This window comes from Lissotriton helveticus, chromosome 10, assembly GCF_964261635.1.
Source record: "Lissotriton helveticus chromosome 10, aLisHel1.1, whole genome shotgun sequence".
In the NCBI taxonomy this organism is placed as follows: Eukaryota; Metazoa; Chordata; class Amphibia; order Caudata; family Salamandridae; genus Lissotriton; species Lissotriton helveticus.
This window is the reverse complement of record NC_136071.1, coordinates 1,164,023,112-1,164,046,626: the sequence shown is the minus strand read 5'-3', so window position 1 is coordinate 1,164,046,626 and position 23,515 is coordinate 1,164,023,112. Positions and strand designations below refer to the sequence as shown.

Here is a 23,515-nt window from a genome sequence, read left to right as displayed (position 1 = left end):
GGAGTGCATGCCTCTATCTCTGTGGGCCCTGGAGTGCCTGTCTCTATCTCTGTGGGCCTTGGAGTGCAGGCCTCTATCTCTGTGGGCCCTGGAGTGCATGCCTCTATGTCTCTGGGCCCTGGAGTGCATGCCTCTATCTCTGTGGGCCCTGGAGTGCAGGCCTCTATCTCTGTGGGCCCTGGAGTGCATGCCTCAATCTACGAGGGCCCTGGAGTGCATGCCTCTATCTCTGTGGGCCCTGGAGTGCATGCGTCTATCTCTGTGGGCCCTGGAGTGCAGGCCTCTATCTATGTGAGACCTGGAGTGCATGCCTCTATCTCCGTGGGCCCTGGAGTGCATGCCTCAATCTCCGAGGGCCCTGGAGTGCATGCCTCCATCTCTGTGGGCCCGGGCAGTGCATGTCTCTATCTCTGTGGGCCCTGGAGTGCATGCCTCTATCTCTGTGGGCCCTGGAGTGCATGGCTCTATCTATGTGAGACCTGGAGTGCATGCCTCTATCTCTGTGGGCCCTGGAGTGCATGCCTCAATCTCCAAGGGCCCTGGAGTGCATGCCTCTATCTCTGTGGGCCCTGGAGTGCATGCCTCTATCTCTGTGGGCCCTGGAGTGCATGCCTCTATCTCTGTGGGCCCTGGAGTGCATGCCTCTATGTCTCTGGGCCCTGGAGTGCATGCCTCTATGTCTCTGGGCCCTGGAGTGCATGCCTCCACCTCTGAGGGCCTTGCAGTGCATGCGTCTATCTCTGTGGGCCTTGGAGTGCATGCCTCAGTCTCTATGGGACCTGGAGTGCATGTCTCTATCTCTGTGGGCCTTGGAGTGCATGCCTCAATCTCCGAGGGCCTTGGAGTGCATGTCTCTATCTCTGTGGGTCCTGGAGTGCATGCCTCAGTCTCTGTGGGCACGGGAGTGCATGCCTCTATCTCTGTGGGCCTTGGAGTGCATGCCTCAATCTCCGAGGGCCTTGGAGTGCATGTCTCTATCTCTGTGGGTCCTGGAGTGCATGCCTCTATCTCTGTGGGACCTGGAGTGCAGGCCTCTATCTCTCTGGGCCCTGGAGTGCATGCCTCTATCTCTGTGGGCCCTGGAGTGCATGCCTCTATGTCTCTGGGTCCTGGAGTGCATGCCTCCACCTCTGAGGGCCTTGCAGTGCATGTGTCTATCTCTGTGGGCCTTGAAGTGCATGCCTCAATCTCCGAGGGCCTTGGAGTGCATGTCTCTATCTCTGTGGGTCCTGGAGTGCATGGCTCTACCTCTGAGGGCCTTGGAGTGCATGCCTTTACCTCTGAGGGCCTTGGAGTGCCTGCTTCAATCTCTTTGGGTATTGGAGTGCATGCCTCAATCTCTGTGGGCCCTGGAGTGCATGTCTCTATCTGTGTGGGCCCTGGAGTGCATGCCTCTATCTATGTGAGACCTGGAGTGCATGCCTCAATCTCTGTGGGCCCTGAAGCGCATTCCTCTATCTCTGCGGGCCTTGAAGTGCATGCCTCTATCTCTGTGGGACCTGGAGTGCAGGCCTCTATCTCTCTGGGCCCTGGAGTGCATGCCTCTATCTCTATGGGACCTGGAGTGCATGCCTCAATCTCCGAGGGCCTTGAAGTGCATGCCTCTATCTCTGTGGGACCTGGAGTGCAGGCCTCTATCTCTCTGGGCCCTGGAGTGCATGCCTCTATCTCTATGGGACCTGGAGTGCATGCCTCAATCTCCGAGGGTCTTGGAGTGCATGCCTCTATCTCGGTGGGTCCTGGAGTGCATGCCTCAATCTCCGAGGGCCTTGGAGTGCATGTCTCTATCTCTGTGGGTCCTGGAGTGCATGTCTCTATCTCTGTGGGTCCTGGAGTGCATGTCTTTACCTCTGAGGGCCTTGGAGTGCCTGCTTCAATCTCTGTGGGCCTTGGAGTGCATGCCTCTATCTCTGTGGGCTCTGGAGTGCATGCCTCTATCTCTGTGGACCTTGGAGTGCATGCCTCTATCTCTGTGGGACCTGGAGTGCATGCCTCTATCTCTGTGGACTCTGGAGTGCATGGCCCTATCTCTGTGGGCCTTGGAGTGCCTGCTTCAATCTCTGTGGGCATTGAAGTGCATGCCTCAATCTCTGTGGGCCCTGGAGTGCATGCCTCTATCTCTGTGGGTCCTGGAGTGCAGGCCTCTATCCCTGTGGGCCTTGGAGTGCATGATTCTATCTCTGTGGGACCTGGAGTGCAGGCCTCTATCTCTGTGGGTCCTGGAGTGCATGCGTCTATCTCTGTGGGTCCTGGAGTGCAGGCCTCTATTTCTGTGGAACCTGGAGTGCATGCCTCTATCTCTGTGGACTCTGGAGTGCATGGCCCTATCTCTGTGGGCCTTGGAGTGCCTGCTTCAATCTCTGTGGGCATTGAAGTGCATGCCTCAATCTCTGTGGGCCCTGGAGTGCAGGCCTCTATCCCTGTGGGCCTTGGAGTGCATGATTCTATCTCTGTGGGACCTGGAGTGCAGGCCTCTATCTCTGTGGGTCCTGGAGTGCATGCGTCTATCTCTGTGGGTCCTGGAGTGCAGGCCTCTATCTCTGTGGGTCCTGGAGTGCATGCCTCTATCTCTGTGGGCCCTGGAGTGCATGCCTCTATCTCTGTGGGTCCTGGAGTGCATGCCTCTATCTCTGTGGGCCCGGGCGGTGCATGCCTCAATCTATGTGAGACCTGGAGTGCAGGCCTCTATCTCTGTGGGCCCTGGAGTGCATGCCTCTATCTCCGAGGGCCTTGGAGTGCATGCCTCTATCTCTGTGGGCCCGGGCGGTGCATGCCTCAATCTATGTGAGACCTGGAGTGCAGGCCTCTATCTCTCTGGGGCCTGGAGTGCATGCCTCTATCTCTGTGGGTTGTGGAGTGCAGGCCTCTATCTCTGTGGGTCCTGGAGTGCATGCCTCTATCTCTGTGGGTTGTGGAGTGCAGGCCTCTATCTCTGTGGCCCTGGAGTGCATGCCTCTATCTCTGTGGGTCCTGGAGTGCATGCCTCAATCTATGTGAGACCTGGAGTGCAGGCCTCTATCTCTCTGGGCCCTGGAGTGCAGGCCTCTATCTCTGTGGGTTGTGGAGTGCATGCCTCTATCTCTGTGGGTCCTGGAGTGCATGCCTCTATCTCTGTGGGTCCTGGAGTGCATGCCTCTATCTCTGTGGGTTGTGGAGTGCAGGCCTCTATCTCTGTGCGCCCTGAAGTGCATTTCTCTAGCTCTGTGGTCCCTGAAGTGCATGCCTTTATCTCTGTGCGCCCTGAAGTGCATTTCTCTAGCTCTGTGGTCCCTGAAGTGCATGCCTTTACCTCTGAGGGCCTTGGAGTGCATGCCTCTATCTCTGTGGGCCCTGGAGTGCATGCCTCTATCTCCGTGGGCTCTGGAGTGCATGCCTCAATCTCTGTGGACCATGGAGTGCATGCCTCTATCTCTGGGGGTCCTGGAGTGCATGCCTCAATCTCTGTGGGCCATGGAGTGCATGCCTCTATCTCTGTGGGTCCTGGAGTGCATGCCTTTATCTCTGTGGGTTGTGGAGTGCATGCCTCTATCTCTCTGGGCCCTGGAGTGCATGCCTCTATCTCTGTGGGTCCTGGAGTGCATGCCTTTATCTCTGTGGGTTGTGGAGTGCAGGCCTCTTTCTCTCTGGGCCCTGGAGTGCATGCTTCTATCTCTGAGGGCCTTGGAGTGCATGCCTCTATCTCTGTGGGCCCTGGAGTGCATGCCACTATCTCTGTGGGCCCTGAAGTGCATGGCCCTCTCTCTGTGGGCCTTGGAGTGCATGCCTCTATCTCCATGGGCCCTGGAGTGCATGCCTCTATGTCTCTGGGCCCTGGAGTGCATGCCTCTATCTTTCTGGGCCCTGGAGTGCATGTCTCTATCTCTCTGGGCCCTGGAGTGCATGCCTCTAACTCTGTGGGCCCTGAAGTGCATGGCCCTCTCTCTGTGGGCCTTGGAGTGCAGGCCTCTATCTCTCTGGGCCCTGGAGTGCATGCCTCTATCTCTCTGGGCCCTGGAGTGCATGCCTCTACCTCTGAGGGCCTTGCAGTGCACGCCTCTATCCCTGTGGGCCCTGAAGCGCATGCCTCATCCCTGAAGAAAAGTTACTGATCTTTGCAGTCAGCCTGAAAGCAGCCTTTGTCTCCATCAAGGAGCTTGAGGAAGAAAGCCATGGGAAAAGCTTAACTTATATGCCCCCCTATTTGGTCAATTTGCATGGTTGTGACACCTAAATGTTCCATATGAGGTCTTGGCACTATAGAAATGTTGCTTGGATTTTAACTTAATCCCGTGCAACATACATGTGGAAGGCCTGTTTGCCTCACTATGTGAGATCACATACGGACTTGTGGCACTCAATATTTAGAATGTGCATAAACAGCAGGCTGGCAGTAACCAGCTGAGGGTGATAACTTATTTAGAAAACACATAACGTATCACTTCTCCAATCCTCCAGACCACAAAAATGTGATGGTTGGTTTGGATCAGCCTCAACCACTCGAAGTTCCTCCTGATAGCATTCCATTCTACCATGTTAGTTGCTAATTATGTTGGAAGGGTAGAAGCAGCATTAAAATCACTCCACACTGCTACTCCTCCAGTGAAGGCAGTGATGCACCGCTCACAATGGTTGGGTATATAATTCGGACAATATAACCTTTGTACATCGCAGTACCTTTAAATGGACCACTGCTGCTTTACAGTAGGTCACCATGTATTTTGTTTAAAAGGCAGTCTCCAAACAACATTTAATGACTTTCAGTTAGTTTTCGAGAAGACGGACAAAACATTGCTCAATGAAGACCATGGGCCATATTATCAAGAATGGCGATAACATTATGGCCACTTTAGCGGCAGGAAACTGCAGCTAAAGCGGCGATAACGGGCTTGATAAAATGCCCTTGATAATTCTCCTAGAAGCCCAGGTATGATCTCCTTCACACCAGAACCTGGACTTCTATGATAATATAGCCCCACAAGTTTAACAACCTTATACAAGTAGTTTTCATAAGAAAAAAATCTCCAGGAATGAAAGAAATACTCATATTTCAGCACTAATCAGACAAGATTTAATTGGTACAACTCTTCCGTTTCTTGGTCTATGTATGAGTAGCTTATAGTCCAGGTTTTTGCTTTGCATTCTGGAACTCGTAGTTCTCAATTTATTGTGGGAGAAATAGAAACCCATCTCCCAGAATGCAACAGAAAACAGCTGGCCAGATACTCGCACATCCACCTGGGCCAGGTGAGAGGCACGCATTGGTGTGGCACCCCTGAAGACAGTATGCTTCCGCTTACCCCAAGGGGAGTCGTTCCTCTCTGGAGTTTATTGTAAGGGCTGTACTTCGGCTTGGGGGGCTTCCCAGCAGCTCTGTCCTTGTGCCTTCGACTGCTGATGTGCTGCAACAACAACAAAGACATCCAAACAATATGTTACACTTGTGTGGGCCATCGACATTATTATGTTAGGTAAACTTTTTGGTCAGGTAAACATCAGCATTATGTTCAATGGAGTCCTTTGAGGTGTCTCAATGTCAGGGGCGTGACTATCTGTGGTATAGCAGGTGCAGTGGCGCTGGGCTCTGTGGCCTGATGGATGTATCGAACCCTGATTATTGCTTCATTTTACTATGCAACTAGCGGTTGAAACCTATTTTTAGGTCTCGCCTACCAGTGGCTTTGCAATGGTTGTCTTGGGCCTAATGCAAGGAAATATTGGACCTCTGCAACCCGGGTTGGTAATAAAAGCAATATTTATGGTGCTATGGGTCCCTCACACTCATGGACCTGAGGGTCACTGCACCTGCTGCACTATGGGTAGCTAAAGGTCACTGTGGGGCAGATTTTTCAAAATGTCACACAGCGCAGCAAGACGCCTTGATGGGGTCCCTTGTGTGAGCGGAAATGCACCATATTTAACATCATATGGCACATTCCTGTCCTCTCCTTACACTGGTACACTTTGTGCTGTCTAGCACCAACACTGGCAAAAAGGCACATATTCCATCACAAAAAACTAACATATTTCTCCTCATTACGTCTAGCCTGGGAAGGCCTAGCATTTTCTTTTTTTTAAGTTTAGAAAGCTTTATTGAGATATATATAATAAACATGGTGCAAAGAATATGGTAAAGATAGTAAAAACTAATCCAAATGGTATCAACAGATGCAAATACTTAATACTACATACAGTGCAAAGAATAAAACCAATATGAAAGGGAAACAAAGTCAAAAAGTACTATAGGAAAAACAGCATTTTCGCTTTTAGAGATAGAAAGACAGAATAAGAAGGAAAAGAAAGAAAGAAGAAAGATAAAGAAAAAAGAAAGAAAGAAAAAGAGACAGATATCAGCAATCACAAGCTATATACTGGCTAAGCTGTCCGATGACATTCTAATACAAAAAGACGCAATAATCTGTAACAATCCTGTAATAAGTACATAATACAAAAGGAATGAACAGAGCAATCATGGCGGTTGAAAAACAAAGTTAGTGTCCTTGGCATGTAATGCAGAGGAAGAAATATAGTTAGTGAGAGGGGACCAAAAGGCCTCTTTACGAATAAGTTGTTGGGATGTGGTTACAAAGCTCTATCTAACCTGTGGTGATAACACAGAAGATTCCACCAGGCAGAAAAGTAGACTTTGGAGGCATCTTTCCAGTTTGATGTTATAACCTGAAATGCAATGGCAATAGATAAATCTATAAGTGAGCCTATTTTGCGAGCACCCAACCAGCGCATAGAGGAAGTCTTATTATTTTGACATATTCCCAGGTCTACCACTCATTGTAATTCTGGTAATGTGCCAAAATCCATGAGTGAATGCATGGGAACATCCTCGCTCTGCCCAGTGAAGAACTCCCAGGGCAAAGTAACGCAAGGAAGTAACTTATAACAGATTTTACCAAGTACTGCAGGGCCACGCAAGGCCACCGCGTGGCTTGGTAAGTCTTATTCTAGGTTTTGCCTCACCCGCCGTCCCCATGCGTGGCGCAATTGTGATACAAAACCTTTGCTATATCTACCTGCAAGTTTCTTATTGCACCTATTTTTTCCTCTCTTCTTTCAAGTGCTTAATTCGAAAATTTGTAAATGTCGGGGCCAAAGGTTTTTCTCAGTGGCACTTGGCCAGCACTATTAAATGTTGACATGAAAAATACCAAGACTGCGAGCCTTGATTCCACTTCCTGCCTCTTCCTTCCACCACAAGGCACTTCCTGCCTTTGTCCCACTCTTGCATGTTTCAGCTTTCTCTCTTTGTCATAGGTTACCATCTTTCTCTTCCTCCTTCCTCTCTTGTGCGTTTTCCACTCTCTATCTCTGGGCCGAAGTCTGGTGAGTAAAAATAAGGGCCAGTTCCCAAAAATGAATGCTGGTGGGCCCCACCTGCAAGCACTGGCACAAAGTAAGCACTGCTTCTCCCTATGTTTATCCCTCTCTCGTGCCCATCCTCTTTTCAGGCTCTCCTGCCTATCCATGACTCTATCTCCATTTTGGTCATCATGCTTCCTCCATTGGTCTGCTAAATGGTCAATCACATGTTGCTTCACCCATCACAGCATACAGCATGGGACAATGGGACCGCCTCCTTTACCCATTGGCTACCGCCCCTTTGAGGGACTGCACAAAGCTTCTGCAGATTGTTCAAACCTCTTAAAAATAGTTCACTTCTCTTTAGCATTAACGATTTTTAAGGTGTGCTTTTTAATGTTATTTTTGTTCAGCTGACATTGTAGCTTTCTGCAATTTGAGTGTTTGGTTGGGTGGGGTTTTCTCGTCACTTTCACCCAAAAAATAATAGTAAAATGCACAGCACAACTGAAAGGCTTGTTTTAAAATATTGTATCAAAAGGAGTGGGGAGACGCAATGTACCCTTGGAGGATTGGGCGATAAAGCTTAAAATAAGTAGAAAGTTGCCTATAAGGGATTTTATTTATAAACTTATTTCAAAGATTTTATCTCGAAAGATTTATTAATGTTCAACCCTAATTAGTGGTGAACTAATAATCAATCAAACATTGAAAGGGAGGGGAAGTGATTTTTTACGAATGGACATTTGTCTGGAAACTTTGAATGGGATAACACGGGCAGACTTTTCTTCAAAAAAACATATATTTAATATGTAAACAAATAAGAACAAGGGAAATACAATAGAATCAGCCAAACATAGTTCTGGAGGTAACATAAATTGGCCTGCAAAGAAACTATGTATAGATCTATTCTATAAATTGGCAAAGGGAAACGATCTGACAAAACAGAAACCGATTCCTTAAGTTCAACAAATGTGTGAAGAAATAGATTTTGCAGTCAAAGTTTCGGTCTGTGTTGGCGATAAGACCGTCAGACCATCTTCAGGACGTGGGGTTGATTGTGAAACCAAACAGTATCCTTATGTAATTTCTTTGTAAGGAAATGGACCCAAAGGCATCAAGGTGTTTGGACATGTGCGCCGTCCGGTTTAGAGAATATCTACGATTAGTTTGAAAATACTTTATGGTGGTCTCTTTCCCTGAGTGTGGGTTGAGGAGAAAACTCCCACTTGTATCTAGTGATGGAGTTTGCCTCTTGGATAAGAGCTTTTATATGAGCTCCTGTGGGGTCTCTCTTTTTAACAGTCCACTCTCTCTCCTCCTTCACTGCAGACTTTCTCTTTCCCAGTGGTCTCCTTCCTTCTTTCACTGTGGTTTTGATTCCCTCCTCTGTAGGTTTCTCCCTGCATTGCTGTGCCTCCCTTTTTCACTGTGGTCTCCCACTCTCCCTGTGGGCTCGCCCAAGATTCACTGTCACTCTCTCTTTTACGGTGGTCTTGGTTCCCTCGTTCTCTGTTGGTTTACCCCTACTTGACTGATAACAGTGCAAAACACTCCCCCTAGTGCCTGTCATCCCCTTGGCCTCGCTCCAACTGCCGGGTCCCAGATCAAAAATAAGATGCTAATAAACAAGCACTTATTAGAACATTGGAATGTTGGGAGCTCCATTGAAAACAATGGGGTGCTCCGGGCTTATAATGTCTGGTAAAAGCCCGGAGCTCCAACATTCCAATGTTTGTTTGTTCACAGCTCTGGCTGTGAACAAAGGCTTCAGGGAGCCTGAGGGGATTCCAATCCCCTCGCGCTCCCTGAAGGCTTTGTTTTATTTGTTAAAACATTTTGCCCTCTAGTGGCAGAATGTTCTAATAGCCTTATAGCACTTCATATCAGGGCTATACCGGCTTTTAAAGTCCCTCTGCTTTGTTAAAGACCCTCGCCTTCGGCTCAGGCCTTTAACGCTGCAGCGGGCCTTTAATAGCCGGTATAGCCCGCTACGGCGGGCTATAAGGCTGTATTATAATTTTATTGTTCATGTTTTTGGCTGCTGTGAGGGGGGAGACGCTCCTCCTTCACAGCAGAGGAGCTTCTGCTGCTTGGAGTTCTCCCTTAGTGTGCTCTTCTTTGCATCTCCGTGAGTTTCCTCTTACTCCTTCCCTCTGGGATCACTCCCTTTTTTTACGGCTCTTTCCTTCCATAGGCTCTTCCCTAATTGGGGCCTGAGTAAAAGTATTCCCACAGGGATCGCAATTATAATGTTTTATTTATTTATTTATAACGTTTTACAAAGCGCAAAAATGACCAAAATGTTGGTGTCAGAGCGCTGAGCAACCTAATAAATAGCATTAAATACACAAGGAGCAAAATATAGAATATACAGCATGAAAAGATAATACAAAGAGACATAGTGAAAGCACCAGCAAAGAAATCAAATTGCCATGGATAGTCGCCTCAGATAGGAAGGAGCTTATTCAGTAGTCTCATTTTCACTTTGTTTTTTAAAAGAAAGAATGAAGGGACGGTCCTGATCTCTGGGGGAAGAGGGTTCCAAATTCTTGGGGCAATTCCAGAGAAAGATCTCTTATAGGTTTCTTTTTGTGAAATTTTGGGGGTTTCAGAAGTAGGGAGCAAATACTACGAGAAGCTCCTTTGCTTCCGGATAGCACCAGTTTCTGAACCAGGTAGCGAGGAGTGTGGTGGTGATGGCTTCGCATGTCATGCATGCTATTTTTAGGTGGATCCTAGATTCATAAGGTAGCCAGTTCAGAGAGTGGAGGGCTGGGGTGATGTGATCATCTTTTTAGGGCTCGGGCCTACGTCACACGAAGTGGGGCGGGGCTTCCGAGCTCTAATGTTATAAAAAAAAAAGTTCAGAAAGGGCTGTGGGCTGCCGCATTCCAGAAAGCGCGCGTTTTTTGCATGTGGTATTCTGCCATGTGAATGGTAATTGGTTCAGGCAAGGCTGTGTTTAAGTAAGGCAGCACGCCATAGGGCTTTGGAATTTTTGCAATGTCCACTTCCTGCATAAAGTGTTCGGACACGCGCAGAAGAATACATAAATCCTCAATTACCAGCTGTCCGAGGTGCCGGTAATTGAAGGCAGATGGTGCTGGGAGCGTGTGCACTGCTGTTTTTTTTTCCCTTGAGCTCTGTGTGCGCGCCGGCAAACCCGCGCCTGCTCTTTGACTGAGGTAGGCTAAACAAGCATTGGCAAAGCAAATAGGACTCTCCTATACAAAATCTGTTGGTTTTGTCAGGGATATGTTTAGCTGTTTAGCACAGCTGAAAGTAAAAAAACAAACAAAGTGCTTTGATAAGCACTCGTGCCCACTCACCCGAACTCAAACTTTTAATGTCAAAATAGAAGATTACTTTAATTTACTGCCCTCATAACAGACCCCTTGCAGTAGCTCTCGTTGTCCTCTTACTAGATCCCTTGCATCTTCCCAGCTATTGCCAGATTCCTCACTCGCTCCCTGTCTCGTCACCATGACTCACTCTCTCCACCCTTTCATAAAAAAAACACTCCACCTCGCTTTCCTCTCACTGGGAGCCTCACATTTACTCTCACAGTCCGGTTACCAGATTCCTACTGCCGTTGTACCAGATCACTCATTGTACTATCATTCAGTGTCCTATCATTAGAGACTTGCTTCACCCTAATGTTCATACCAGTTTTTCAAACTCATTCCCAGTGTCCTATTACCAGATCACTCACTCACTGCCCAAGCAGACACTGGTACATCCTCCTCTGACCAATGTCAACAGTTCCCTTTCACACAAAGCCTTCGCAGATCCCACGCATTCACTTCCCCCTCACACCTTTTCCCACAGCTCCTGCTTCTCATACAAGCCTAGCCACTGATTTCTTGCACTAACAGCCTTCTCCTTTTCACGCACACTTCACTCCTGCTTCATTTCCCTTTTATTTTTCTGCCCCAATGCATTTCGTTCACTCATTTAACAGAATTATATTGTTTTTCCCTACAAAGGGAAGGCCTCCTTTACTTTGTAAAGAAGATATGGTTTATCTTGTAAGCAGGTATCTAAAAAAAAATGGGTGCTGCTCTCAGAAATACATTACTTTCAAAATCGCATGTACAAATTGCATGACCTTTATATACAGAGCTCAGTGTGAACGATGTGGCTTGTACACACCCAACCATACACACCCAACCATACACACCCAACCATACACACCCAACCATACACACCCAACCGCACACACCCACACAACCGCACCCACACCCACACACAACCGCACACACCCGCACACACCCGCACACACCCGCACACAACCGCACACAACCGCACACACCCACACAACCGCACACACACACACACAACCGCACACACACACACAACCGCACACACACACAGCCGCACACACACACAACCGCACACACACAACCGCACACACACAACCGCACGCACGCACACACACAACCGCACACACAACCGCATGCCCATGCACACAACCCCACGCACACACCCACACAACCACACGCCCACGCACACACAACCACACGCCCACGCACACACCCACACACACTCAACCACACACACACAACCACACACACACACACTCAACCACACACACACACACACACTCAACCACACACACACACTCAACCACACACACACTCAACCCCACAACCAACCGCACACGCACACACCCACGCTACTACACACACACCCATGCTACTACACACACACACGCTACTACACACACACGCTACTACACACACACACGCTACTACACACACACACACACTACTACACACACACAACTACACACACAACTACACATGCGCACACCACCATCCGGCAGTGCACGCTTTCACCAAGCGCACACCGCCACACACATCACCACACACATCACCACACACACCACCACACACACCACCACACACACACCCACACCACCACACACACACCACCACACACACACACACCACTACACACACACACACCACCACACACACCACCACCACCACACACCACCACCACACACACACACACACACACCACCACACACACACACACACCACCACACACACACACCACCACCACCACACACACAAACACACACACCACCACCACACACACAAACACACACACCACCACACACACACCACCACACACCCGCAGAGTAGTGAGGGCAGAGTAGTGAGGGCAGAGTAGTGAGGGCAGAGTAGTGAGGGCAGAGTAGTGAGGGCAAAGTAGTGAGGGCAGAGTAGTGAGTGCAGAGTAGTGAGGGCAGAGTGCAGAGTAGGGAGGGCAGAGTGCAGAGTAGTGAGGGCAGAGTAGTGAGGGCAGAGTAGTGAGGGCAGAGTAGTGAGGGCAGAGTAGTGAGGGCAGAGTAGTGAGGGCAGAGTAGTGAGGGCAGAGTAGTGAGTGCAGAGTAGTGAGTGCAGAGTAGTGAGGGCAGAGTAGTGAGGGCAGAGTAGTGAGTGCAGAGTAGGGAGGGCAGAGTAGGGAGTGCAGAGTAGGGAGTGCAGAGTAGGGAGTGCAGAGTAGGGAGTGCAGAGTAGTGAGGGCAGAGTAGTGAGGGCAGAGTAGTGAGGGCAGAGTAGTGAGGGCAGAGTAGTGAGGGCAGAGTAGGGAGTGCAGAGTAGTGAGGGCAGAGTAGTGAGGGCAGAGTAGTGAGGGCAGAGTAGTGAGGGCAGAGTAGTGAGGGCAGAGTAGGGAGGGCAGAGTAGTGAGGGCAGAGGGCAGAGTAGTGAGGGCAGAGGGCAGAGTAGTGAGGGCAGAGTAGTGAGGGCAGAGTAGTGAGGGCAGAGTAGTGAGGGCAGAGTAGTGGGGGCAGAGTAGTGGGGGCAGAGTAGTGAGGGCAGAGTAGTGAGGGCAGAGTAGTGAGGGCAGAGTAGTGGGGGCAGAGTAGTGAGGGCAGAGTAGTGAGGGCAGAGTAGGGAGGGCAGAGTAGTGAGGGCAGAGGGCAGAGTAGTGAGGGCAGAGGGCAGAGTAGTGAGTGCAGAGTAGTGAGTAGTGAGTAGAGCAGTGAGTAGTGAGTAGAGCAGTGAGTAGAGTAGTGAGTAGTGAGTGCAGAGTAGTGAGTGCAGAGTAGTGAGTAGTGAGTGCAGAGTAGTGAGTAGAGCAGTGAGTAGTGAGTAGAGCAGTGAGTAGAGTAGTGAGTGCAGAGTAGTGAGTAGAGTAGTGAGTAGTGAGTAGTGAGTAGAGTAGTGAGTAGAGCAGTGAGTAGAGTAGTGAGTAGAGTAGTGAGTAGAGTAGTGAGTAGTGAGTGCAGAGTAGTGAGTAGTGAGTAGAGTAGTGAGTAGAGTAGTGAGTAGAGTAGTGAGTAGAGTAGTAAGTAGAGTAGTGAGTAGAGTAGTGAGTAGTGAGTAGAGTAGTGAGTAGTGAGTGCAGAGTAGTGAGTAGTGAGTGCAGAGTAGTGAGTAGAGTAGTGAGTAGAGTAGTGAGTAGTTAGTGCAGAGTAGTGAGTAGTTAGTGCAGAGTAGTGAGTAGAGTAGTGAGTAGTGAGTAGAGTAGTGAGTAGTGAGCAGAGTAGTGAGTAGTGAGCAGAGTAGTGAGTAGTGAGTGCAGAGTAGTGAGTAGTGAGTAGAGTAGTGAGTAGAGTAGTGAGTAGTGTAGTGAGTAGAGTAGTGAGTAGAGTAGTGAGGTGAGTAGTGAGTAGAGTAGTGAGTAGTGAGCAGAGTAGTGAGTAGTGAGTGCAGAGTAGTCAGTAGTGAGTAGAAAGTAGTGAGTAGAGTAGTGAGTAGAGTAGTGAGTAGAGTAGTGGGTAGAGTAGTGGGTAGAGTAGTGAGTAGAGTAGTGAGTAAAGTAGTGAGTAGAGTAGTGAGTAGAGTAGTGAGTAGAGTAGTGAGTAGAGTAGTGAGTGCAGAGTAGTGAGTGCAGAGTAGTGAGTAGAGTAGTGAGTAGAGTAGTGAGTAGTGAGTAGAGTAGTGAGGTGAGTAGAGTAGAGTAGTGAGTAAAGTAGTGAGTGCAGAGAAGTGAGTAGTGAGTAGAGAAGTGAGTAGTGAGTAGAGTAGTGAGTAGTGAGTAGAGTAGTGAGTAGTGAGCAGAGTAGTGAGCAGAGTAGTGAGTAGTGAGCAGAGTAGTGAGTAGTGAGTGCAGAGTAGTGAGTAGTGAGTAGAGTAGTGAGTAGAGTAGTGAGTAGAGTAGTGGGTAGAGTAGTGGGTAGAGTAGTGAGTAGAGTAGTGAGTAGAGTAGTGAGTAGAGTAGTGAGTAGAGTAGTGAGTAGAGTAGTGAGTGCAGAGTAGTGAGTGCAGAGTAGTGAGTGCAGAGTAGTGAGTAGAGTAGTGAGTAGTGAGTAGAGTAGTGAGTAGAGTAGTGAGGGGAGTAGAGTAGAGTAGTGAGTAAAGTAGTGAGTGCAGAGAAGTGAGTAGTGAGTAGAGAAGTGAGTAGTGAGTAGAGTAGTGAGTAGTGAGTAGAGTAGTGAGTAGAGTAGTGAGTAGAGTAGTGAGTAGTGAGTAGAATAGTGAGTAGAGTAGTGAGGTGAGTAGAGTAGTGAGTAAAGTAGTGAGTGCAGAGTAGTGAGTAGAGAAGTGAGTAGTGAGTAGAGTAGTGAGTAGTGAGTAGTGAGTAGAGTAGTGAGTAGTGAGTAGAGCAGTGAGTAGAGAGTAGAGTAGTGAGTAGTGAGTGCAGAGTAGTGAGTAGAGAAGTGAGTAGTGAGTAGAGTAGTGAGTAGTGAGTGCAGAGTAGTGAGTGGAGAGTAGTGAGCAGAGTAGTGAGTAGTGAGCAGAGTAGTGAGTAGTGAGTGCAGAGTAGTGAGTAGAGTAGTGAGTAGTGAGTAGAGTAGTGAGTAGAGTAGTGAGTAGTGAGTAGAGTAGTGAGTAGAGTAGTGAGTAGTGAGTAGAGTAGTGAGTAGAGTAGTGAGTAGAGTAGTGAGTAGAGTAGTGAGTAATGAGTGCAGAGTAGTGAGTAGTGAGTGCAGTAGTGAGTAGTGAGTAGAGTAGTGAGTAGAGTAGTGATTAGAGTAGTGAGTAGTGAGTGCAGAGTAGTGAGTGCAGAGTAGTGAGTAGTGAGTGCAGAGTAGTGAGTAGAGTAGTGAGTAGAGTAGTGAGTAGAGTAGTGAGTAGTGAGTAGAGTAGTGAGTAGTGAGTGCAGAGTAGTGAGTAGTGAGTGCAGAGTAGTGAGTAGAGTAGTGAGTAGAGTAGTGAGTAGTTAGTGCAGAGTAGTGAGTAGAGAGTAGAGTAGTGAGTAGTGAGCAGAGTAGTGAGTAGTGAGTGCAGAGTAGTGAGTAGTGAGTAGAGTAGTGAGTAGAGTAGTGAGTAGAGTAGTGAGTAGTGAGTAGTGAGTAGAGAAGTGAGTAGTGAGTAGAGTAGTGAGTAGAGTAGTGAGTAGTGAGTAGAGTAGTGAGGTGAGTAGTGAGTAGTGAGTGCAGAGTAGTGAGTATAGTAGTCAGTAGTGAGTAGAGTAGTGAGTAGAGTAGTGAGGTGAGTAGAGTAGTGAGTAAAGTAGTGAGTGCGGAGTAGTGAGTAGAGAAGTGAGTAGTGAGTAGAGTAGTGAGTAGAGTAGTGAGTAGAGTAGTGAGTAGTGAGTAGAGTAGTGAGTAGTGAGTAGAGAGTAAAGTAGTGAGTGCAGAGTAGTGAGTAGAGAAGTGAGTAGTGAGTAGAGAAGTGAGTAGTGAGTAGAGTAGTGAGTAGTGAGTGCAGAGTAGTGAGTGGAGAGTAGTGAGTAGAGTAGTGAGTAGTGAGCAGAGTAGTGAGTAGTGAGTGCAGAGTAGTGAGTAGAGTAGTGAGTAGAGTAGTGAGTAGAGTAGTGAGTAGAGTAGTGAGTAGAGTAGTGAGTAGTGAGTAGAGTAGTGAGTAGTGAGTGCAGAGTAGTGAGTAGTGAGTGCAGAGTAGTGAGTAGTGAGTAGAGTAGAGTAGTGAGTAGGACATCACAGGCAGCAGCTGTGCAAGCTTCTTACACTCACAAGGAGACCACAGGCAGCTGAGTTGCAAGCTTCTCCCACTCTCAAGAAGGACATCACAAACAGCAGCGGTGCAAGCTTCTCACACTCACAAGAAGGACATCACAAACAGCAGCGGTGCAAGCTTCTCACACTCACAAGGAGACCACAGGCAGCTGAGGTGCAAGCTTCTCCCACTCACAAGAAGGACATCACAAGCAGCAGCGGTGCAAGCTTCTCACACTCACAAGAACGACATCACAGGCAGAAGCAGTGCAAGCTACTTACAATCACAAGGAGACGACCGGCAGCAGAGGTGCAAGCTTCTCACACTCGCAAGAACGACATCACAAGCAGCAGTGGTGCAAGCTTCCCTTACACACTCACAGCAGGTACTGTGCCAAGGCAGCAGCAGCAACAGAGCAAGAGTCCCTTACAAAGAACAGGCACAGCACAGAGATGCACAATGCAATCTTCTCATACTCACAGGCAGCAGCGGTGCAAGCTTCTCACACTCACACGAAGGACATCACAGGCAGCAGCTGTGCAAGCTTGTTACACTCACAAGGATACCACAGGCAGCTGAGGTGCAAGCTTCTCCCACTCACAAGAAGGACATCACAAGCAGCAGCGGTGCAAGCTTCCTTCACAAACTCACAGCAGGTACTGTGCCAAGGCAGCAGCAGCAACAGAGCAAGAGTCCCTTATAAAGAACAGGCACAGCACAGAGATGCACAATGCAATCTTCTCATACTCACAGGCAGCAGCTGTGCAAGCTTCTCACACTCACAAGAACGACATCACAGGCAGCAGCAGTGCAAGCTTCTTACACTCACAAGAAGGACATCACAGGCAGCAGCAGTGCAAGCTTCTTACACTCACAAGGAGACCACAGGCAGCAGAGGTGCAAGCTTCTCACACTCACAAGAAGGACAACACAGGCAGTAACGGTGCAATATTCTCACACTCACAAGGAGATCACTGGCAGTACACACCCCATGAACACACTCCATAACACATAGCAACAATACATTGGCATTTACAATGCCATTAGCTCAAACTCAAATAAATCCGAGCCCGATTGCATTTCTAATGCTTGTTTTACGCCTGTGATGAGCGTGCAGCAGCATGGAGGGTGGCCCTCAACGGTGCTAGTTTTTTTTCGGTAGGCGTTGTGTGATGGTTATTGCATCAGGAAATTACTTGGTGCAAGAAAATTAGCACCCTGTGTTACATTTCAGCAGATTAGGTCGGCCAAAATTTAACAGGTGAAAAAGCCCAGTTTTTACCCAAACACTGTCACAGGGGTTGTATTATATGGTTTGTGAGATGACACCTGGAATAACCGCTTTGCGGAAAAAAATTACGCGTGCACAGTTTGGACAGCCGTCCGACGCACATGCCCACCGTGACGTCGGGCGGCCCCTGGCCGTCCAACGCATGGAAGAGGTTAAGCTTCAACCATTAGATTAATTATTGTATGTTTATATTTTATTATGTAATGTTTTCGAAGAAGTTTTTATCTACCGATTACATTTATCTCTTTTAATGTGATTTTATGGAAGTGATTGTAATACTTTTATGGTTTTTGGGTAAAATAAAGTTAATACTACGCCTACTACCAGCGCATTCAGATTTTGGTGCAGTAGGTATAAAAATACTCCTGTTGTTCTCCAAAAAGTTACAATAGGTGATCATTATCTCACTGGATTTCTGGGTCAAGTGCTCACCTTTCGCAAACTCATAAAAACTCTGCTTTTAACAAACCAGAATAGCTTTAACTGCTCATCAACAAGCGTAATGTCTGCAGCGCTAGGACGCCTGAGGGTAGCTACCGCGCTCTATAAATGGTCTTTTCATTTCATTTCATTCAAGTAGCCCTTGTTGTGAGTCCCTGATTGGAGCTCTGTAACAAGGTCAGGGAGAGCGGTAACCAGTTAAGGACCGCCCACTCGCTTCGCGGAAGTCTATTACTTCCTGGGTCACACGCGCATCACCGGGCCCCGCTCACCTGCTTGAGCTGCGTCTCGGAGTTCACGTGCACGTCGCAGATTTCACAGTGGAAGGTTTTGTTCTGCAGGCCCGTGCTCCCCTTCACCACCGGGGTCTTGCCTTTCACCCCAGCCCTGGGGAAAGCTTTGATGTTCCCGCTGCCGTTCCGCGCGTCCACCATCGTCTTGTGCTTCGTTCCTAGGAGGATGAAAGGCAAAAACAGTTAGACACAATGGCATGCCAAAGCCCTCAGTTTACCAGTGGTGCAAGCATGTGAACTTCAGCTTGTCCTTTCTGCAGCACAAGTACTAACCATCGCACTCCTCCAAGTGTGCCAATTCGGACTATTTCCGGCCCCCAACGCTATAGGAATGGCTTGGGCGACAGGTAATAGTTGTTTTTACTGTATATTGAATTAATTATTGCCTGTTGCTCTGGTCCTCTCTAAATTCCCCCAGACAGCGCCACCTTGTGGCAGACTCTCACAAGCGCCGGTGTTGACAATTATGAGCGGGTGCCAAACACCGGAAACCGCCTGGTCAAATTAAGCACTGAGTACCCAGTGATCTAAGGTGCTCGCATTCTGCCTTTCTGTGCCTCCTGTGTCAAATCTATGTTTCTTATTCGACAAACATGCAGTGCCATGCAGCAGGGTGCACAGTGACAAGGTACTAATAGTGTCATCAGATCTGTGAAAACCCGTATGTGCACGCATTACCTCATTAAAGCCATACTCATTGGCTTTGCCAACTCATGCGTTTTTTAAAGAAACAGCAAGAAATCCTTGATAAAAGAGCTAATTGATATCGAAAAGGTGGACGGTGAATGTGGAACTGTTGCGACACAAAAAGGAAAATATTGGTTTCGGACTGCGCTGTAATATCCAATAGATTTATTAACATAACACAATAAAATTAAATCAGTAGCGATGACTCTATAAGAAGCCTTGGGTGGGATGATATTCTGCCAGGGGGAAAGAGTCAATTCCTACGTCGCCCTGGTGGTGGGACCGCCCACTAGATTTATAAATGACCTCCAGCTTGAGGAAATCACAAATTGCGAAAATTAGGTTTTCTTTTTGAAAATTACCAACAAATTCTCCCCTCACCATGGGTATTATGTCCTATGGGGAGGAGGGCCTAATTTCTTTTTTACGTCCCTCACTACCAGGGTTTGCCTGGCAGTAATAGTATAAAACAGCTCTATATCTGCCCATCCGAATTGGGTGGACGGACATATAGCCAATTCTCCGACTGCCCTTACTCCGTCAGAGAAGTATGGAGTAGTCACTGTTGTAGCCAAACTTAAGGTCTGCATGCATCTAAATTGTGCGGGTGGACCACTGTGTTGGTGGGGAGGGAACTCCATCAATGTACCAACTGAGGGGCATATTATCAAGACAGGCGATACAATTATCGCCGTTTTAGCGGCAGAAAACTGCCGCTGAAACGGCGATAATGGGCTTGATAATATGCTCTATGGAATTCTAATTGAAGCCCATGTTAAATGTCCTTCACATTTAACATGGGCTTCAATTGGAATTCCATAGAGCATATTATCAAGCCCATTATCGCCGTTTTAGCGGCAGTTTTCTGCCGCTAAAACGGCGATATTTGTATCGCCCGTCTTGATAATATGCCCCTAAGTTCCCTCTCCACCAACATATAAATCCGGCCCCTAGCCTCATCCAGATGTTTACCCTCTCCATCATCGACTGTGATTGTCAGGTTTGTACCTTCATCCTATTGAATTGCTTCTTACTGCATGATGTGGAGGCATGGAAATGGAGACCTTTCGCAGATTCCAGATAACTCTGAATTTGACGCATTGGCATCCTAGAAGTGGCGCAGTGAAATCTTGTAGATTTCACTGCATCACTTCTACGAGGCTCTTTTGCGCTGGAACGCCCACCCTGCATACATTATACCTGAAGCAGGGCTTTACAATGTGACGCATCTCCCTAGATGCGTCATGTTGTAATTGGGCCACATTTTTACGGTGCTGCATAGCGGTGCAAAAATGACGCAAGGGGCTTGTAAATCTGCCCCTAAAAGTTTTGCATTAGCGGCGCAAGGGGCTTGTACATAAGCCCTTGTGTTCTGCAATTCGCTGAACTGAAGACCAAACATCACACGACTCGAGCCACTAAGGGATTAGCAATCATATAGGATTTTTTTTTCTAATGTGACTTCTCTAGAATTGCTCTTCCAGCTTGCTGGAAGAAATGCCCATTATTTCACACAATCTCTTCCACTTATCACATGCCATTAGCCGCTGTGAAATGTGAATGTGGGTAATCCGGCAACACAGCAAAATACAAAAGGCGGAAGAATAGGTGCTGTCACTTAACTGCATGATTCCAAGAAACATGAAAGGCTGAAATTGCAAAAAAAATGACTACTTTTTTCTACTACATTTAGATTTATTTTTTACCCCTCCCTCTACATAAAAAATACTCTTTCCTTGTCATTTCTTTTATACCAAGATAGCGAATAAATTTCAGGCACTGTAATTGCTGGTTTTCTGCCTCCTCCTCGTCTACTGCTGCAAAGAGAGCTAATGCATTGTGCCCAGGATAATTGCAGGGCCGCGGCAAGTGAAGAGAAATTGCCGTGCCTCACCGCTGTTGTGCGCTTCCAGCTGGGAGGCGGAGTTGACGGCCACTTTGCACAGCGAACAGTAGAGCAATCTCTTGGCCTTCTCTTCCTCGGTCTCCGCGGAAGGGCACGCGGCATCGCTTGTGGTGGTGGTGGTGGTGATGGTGGTGGTATTGGTGGTGATGGGAGAGACTCTCTTGGGGGGCGTGTCCGCGATCACACCACCGTTGTTCTGCAATGCTGGCGCTGGTGTTGGCGGGATGGATATGGCTGGTGGTCCTGGCGGGCTCTCTGCAAAGAACAAGAATGACAGAGTTAATTATAAAATTTGAGATAAAGTCTAGATGCCTTCAGCATTATGTCCAGTTCAATTATGACTTGGAATGTGTACAAAGCAAGGAATGTGCAACATGATGGTTTGTAGTAGAACCCGTTTAATTTGAGGCTCGGAAGCGTGTCTTATGCAATTTTCCCATCCAGAATTTAAATCTTGTTTTTGCCACACCAGTTTATAGAAGGTCTATTAGAAAAATTGATGACACAGCAAATTTTGTATGTAAGATATAAAGCGCAAAAATCGCAAAAAACGCAAATACCTGTTAAAGAGAATTGTAATAATTTTATATATTTGCTGTGGGAACCTAATAAGAACAGTATTAAACTCGGTCTACTCTTTTACAATCAATGTTATTTTAGCTCTTTGACAAAGATAATTGTTGATCTGGATTTTAGGAAACTCTAAAATATGACAACAAGCATCTGGCTTATTTGCAATATTTTATTTCAAATTACTTAATCAATCAGTTGCATTGTAGCCAGTCTTACAAGCACAGAGTTCCACACTTGCAATCATAAAATGTCAATTCACACCTACTAACAGTTCTTCACACGTTAGGTGGGAGCAAATTTTCTCTTAGGGCTGGATTTTGGACTTCGAGGGTAGGGATGCATACATAAATTGATAAACACCTACACATTTCCCTGTCTGTGGGTAGTGACAGATTCTGTCAGGCACATTCCCACAAGAGATTTACTCCTGTGAAGGACTGTGTCAGCACCTAGGGTGAGATGTAAGGAGAAATATCCCCTATTGGTTGGATTGCATGGAAAGGGATGTCTCCAGAAGAAAAATATATCAAATCTCACTTGGGCAACAAACTTACTCATACATGGAATTTATTATTGTCATTATTGTCTCATACATGGAATTTACAAACTAATTGCAGAACTTCTCCTTGGAAACTGCACCAGCCGTCGTGTTGCTACCTGCATACCTGAAAAGTTGGAAATTTAATCCTAACACGTGTACATACATTGAAGGAAATTCCCATTTTTTGAGAATCAGATCCACTGTATATATCTCTGCAGGGTTACTTATTTGACCTGTGGTTTATGACCTATGAACTTTGACCTTGAGCCCTTGTCGGATAATGTGGCATGGGATTTTCCACTGTATGTTTATGAAAAGGCTGAATCGATTTACACAATGTTTGCTATAAATCCATTCAATCGTTTTCCAGATATAAGTTTTTTAAAAGGAGGCCAGGCGGGCATTAAAGGGGTAACACATTTCTATACCATTGCCATTAAAACTTCTGATTTCAATTCACTTTCAAATGTTAGTACAACGTGGCTGGATTATGACTGAAAAATATTTTTGGGTCATATTGAAACTTGCCAATTGGCTCAGACTCACAAGTTTTGTACAGTGCGAACGTACACAGCCATGCTGGCCAATCAAAAAGGTGGCTGTGATCATGGGTACCCATATGTGTGGAACACTCCCAGCACAGCTGAATAAAGTGCCATTTTTTCCACGCGACCCGCGAGGTGGGGACGTCTCTCGAGCTCACAAGAGCCCATCTTAGGTGGTGGATTTGACAGACACGTTTGTGCCTGACTAGCAAGTGGCATCAAACTTGAAATTTTTAAGCACTGTAAAAAAAAGCACAAGCAAAGCCAAACACAACAATCATTTGCAGGGTGCGTTGGGTAGCCATGAATAGCTAGGTGAAGGGCCAAAATCCATGCACCGAGTGGGTTGGGCAGCTATTGTGGGGTTGCAGTGTGGGTCCAAGCTGTCAAAGGCTGTACTGAGTGGGACCTTCAATCATAGTAAAAAAATATAAAAAAAACACAAGGAAACTCAATGAAATACCGTTAAAAAGTGTTTGAGGCTCAAATGCACAAAACCACTGGAATTCAAAAGTAATGTTGGGGAACCTACACAACAAGCGAAATAACTTACGGTCAATCATCATGGAAAAAACAAATATTTGGAAACAACAGTTATGTTGTATATTGTGTTAGTTCCTAAACACAATTGTTCAACTGTGCTTTGTTTTGTATACATATATATTTTTTTCTGAAAAAAACAAAGGTTAAAGTGATGTTATAATTCAACCTTGAAATTATTTTTAAAACTATTGTTTTAAAAATACATAAATTCTGAAATTCACCAATTATAATTTATTGACCGATCTATAACACACACCACGCTATGCAATGCTTATAACTTCACATATTGCATCACTCGTGACATGTTAAATGATAGACCCAGCACCCTGTTTCCTATTGTCATCCACCCTCCCATGTTGTTTGCCAACCCCCATGGTCGCACAACCATCCTTGAACACCCACCACACATTTTCCGTTTATTTTAACTTTTATTCACTATAACCTGATTCTCCTTTGGTACCATCTCACCAGCAGCACACCAACGTACTATGGGATATTGCAAGTTTTACTTTTTAACGCTTGCATGGTGCCGTTGCACTCTGCCCAA

At 47.1% G+C, this 23,515-nt stretch overlaps 1 protein-coding gene across 2 annotated transcripts in view; it reads right to left on the bottom strand.

Moving 5' to 3' along the window:
- The window catches only part of ZNF385D (zinc finger protein 385D), a 492,120-nt gene that overhangs the window by 9,188 nt on the left and 459,417 nt on the right, over positions 1 to 23,515 (bottom strand). For both annotated transcript variants that reach the window (XM_078663994.1, XM_078663993.1), the window contains 3 exons: positions 20,755 to 21,021; positions 18,153 to 18,331; positions 5,277 to 5,378 (listed from right to left, as the gene is read on the bottom strand). In XM_078663994.1, the coding sequence (XP_078520120.1) occupies positions 5,277 to 5,378; positions 18,153 to 18,331; positions 20,755 to 21,021 (548 nt within the window). The remainder of the gene's footprint in view (positions 1 to 5,276; positions 5,379 to 18,152; positions 18,332 to 20,754; positions 21,022 to 23,515) is intronic.